Source organism: Aplysia californica, unplaced genomic scaffold (genome assembly GCF_000002075.1).
Source record: "Aplysia californica isolate F4 #8 unplaced genomic scaffold, AplCal3.0 scaffold00337, whole genome shotgun sequence".
Taxonomy (NCBI): Eukaryota; Metazoa; Mollusca; class Gastropoda; order Aplysiida; family Aplysiidae; genus Aplysia; species Aplysia californica.
This window is the reverse complement of record NW_004797607.1, coordinates 442,984-445,853: the sequence shown is the minus strand read 5'-3', so window position 1 is coordinate 445,853 and position 2,870 is coordinate 442,984. Positions and strand designations below refer to the sequence as shown.

Here is a 2,870-nt window from a genome sequence, read left to right as displayed (position 1 = left end):
ATTCCTACCATCCACCACCACCTTCGCAACTCACATCATCACCTTCCTCCACCCAACGCTTCTCATGCCGACTATCAACCACGTCATGACCATCACCCTCAGCCAATCACGCAAAACTTATCAATTCGCCGCAGTCGCTCAAATCCAACCCGCGCGCCCAGTCACCACACACAGGTCACACGCCCGCCTTTACTTTCCTGTCACATCCTATTGTTCCGGCGTTGTATAATCCCACACTATCGCAACTTCATGAGGTCAGATAGGAATAATCATCACCATCATCACAATTCAAGCTAAGAGTCGGAGTGAGTGTGGGGTATTTTGTCAAGTGATTGTACTCACACACTCACACACGCACGCACACAAAAGACGGGTGTCGCAAGAGGACACGACAGTGTCAACAGGACCTGTGTTTTCATGACATTAATTGAGCACTATGAAGGTCTTCGTAGACTCCCTGCTTTATTTGCTTTGCTAGAAGAATAACAACAATGTTGTTTTGTTTCAAGTAGTTACTTCGACATAGAGGAAACGTGTTTGTGTTGCTTTGGTGGCATTATTTCATACAGGAATTAAACTGCACTGTTCCCTCTGGATTAGGCTGAAGGAAAGATCAGACATTGTTCCCTGTACAATGAGGTAGGCTGTTGGTTTTTTTCGTTGGTTTTGGTTGTTGTTGTGGTTGTTGTTGTTGTTTTTAGATTTGTTTGTTGTTAGTTTTTTGTTTGTTTGTTTCTTTGTTGTTTTATTTTTTTGCTGTTGTTGTTGTTGTTGTTTGTGTTTTTTTCTTTTAGTTTTTTTTCTTATGGGGAGGGGTGGTGTGTGTGTGTGTGTTACACATGCCTCACTATAGTCAATGCAGATAAGAAATGCCCCCCACCACCCCCCACCCACCCCCATCCTGCGCAGTGCTGCTGATTAAAGTTGTCTTTAGGCCATTCCCAAAGGGGGGATATTAACATGTTTTATGCATAGTAGAATTGTAAATGGGCTGATTTATCAATGTCATTCCCATACCGTGCCGGAACAGCACAGGGGGAACTGCTGCTTTTTCTTTCCTCTTTCTTACTATCGTCATTTTCCCTCTACATCTTTTGTAGGTTTGTCGCTCTATTATGAACTACTATTTCCGGGGTCCCTTGATAGCCGAAGCAGACTTTGTGCTGTTGAGGCTTGAGAGGTGAGCAAAGTAAGCCTGATTCCTTGTTTGGATTTCTCTGTTGACACCCACCCCTTGGCGTTAATACAGACTTCAACATAAGTTAAGGACCACCTTGACAGACAGACCTGACTTTTTTAAAATCCGAAAAAAGCTAGAAAGGAATGTTTCAAAATATTTTACTCTGAAACTGAAAATGGGTTACCAATGCGTACTGCAATGCTTCCAAAAGGGGCAAAACCATCACGCGCTGCACAGAAATTCTCGGGGAATTTTTTTCAAATTTTGTTTTTTATCGACCTGTGTGCGACACCACGGACATTCCTCAGTTAAAATTTCTGGTGCACGTCATAAACGGACGTACGGTCTCGAACCAAGCTCACTTTGGTGGCAATATAAGCCGCGTTTCCGCAGAATCCAGTATCGCCTCAACGTGCCACCAAGACGAAAGCTGAGAGACTTTGATCGTGCCAGAGCTATGGCATGGCTGCAGGATGGAGTTGGAGCCCGAGAAGTTGCCAGAAAGCTTGCAGTGTCACACTCTGTCATTGTTTACTTGAGGCAGTGCCATCAAGCTACTGGATCAGTCCTAGAACGCCCACGTGCAGGTTGACCCAAGAAAACCACTCAAAATGTTTGCAAGTGGTCCGTTGAAGTCTGTATGTTCTTATGCAATTGCGAGCGCCGTTAAACGTTACTAAAACTAAACTAAGACAAGAAATGTGCCCAGTCTAAATATTGTCCTTGTACCCAGTTATACAAGCTCAGATGGCAATTACTACCTGGAGTTTGATTCCTTCTTTTTAACGATAGTAAGGTTGCTTGATAGGATTTACTTTTAAACTGTATGGCTTCGTTTCTGGATATTCAATATCATCTCCAACAATTAAGTTTGTCGGTTGGGTTTTGGAAATCAACTTGATTCAATTCTGCAAAGTCGTTTTTGGCCTCCGGCGGAAGTCTTTCGTGGATTCGTAACCCTCAGCCTGAGAGTTCATTCTAATCGACAGTCTCCGATCCCTGGACGACTTACTACAAAGTTGCAGCATGTTCCGAGCTTACCACTTGCTTTCTTGTAGTAGGCCCCAACTGAAGTGGTGTACACACTGTGCATCTCGGATAGGTCAGGTATGTACTAAAGTAAGATTAGATGATGTAAGAAAAGATGTTGGCTACTAGGTTTAGAATAGTACGCCAGAGCTTCTGAAAAATTTAACGTTGACCTTTGGCATTGGGATTTTTAAAAGACTAGATCTAGCTCGAACATGTGTTACTGATTGTCTCCATTTTATCTTGTTGTTACAACACAAATAAGTGGAGGATTTTCTTCACGGGTATTTTCGTTCTCCCTTCTGGCCCACGTCGTCGCGGCCTATTTGGTGAACTGAGGAACATATAAGGTAAACGTTCCTTGCCTAAGAAACAGTTTCCTACATAGCCCAGCCAGGAATTGAATAACAACGTTTTACTGCAAGTCCGATGTGGACATTCTTGCCACTGGACAAGGGGGCCTCCTTATCTGTAAATATGTTTAATGTGTGTGCACCTGAGGCCGTACTTACAATACATAACGTGGGAGGCATGGTGTACCTTACTGATAATGACAGCAAGATAGATGGATGGATAACTTTCACTCACCGAGTCTACCACTCAGTCTCACTTTCGTCCGTTAATTATTTCTCTCGCTCACGCGCCTTCCCTCCTCCTCTCT

The 2,870-nt window shown here is 43.6% G+C and overlaps 1 protein-coding gene across 1 annotated transcript in view; it reads left to right on the top strand.

Annotated features, from left to right (window-relative positions):
• The first annotated feature begins 156 nt into the window (after positions 1–156).
• LOC101863595 overlaps positions 157–2,870 on the top strand; it is a 51,991-nt gene continuing 49,277 nt past the window's right edge. Inside the window, exon 1 of the mRNA XM_005102742.3 lies at positions 157–639. Coding sequence (XP_005102799.1) covers positions 635–639 — 5 coding nt within the window. The 5' untranslated portion in view covers positions 157–634. The remainder of the gene's footprint in view (positions 640–2,870) is intronic.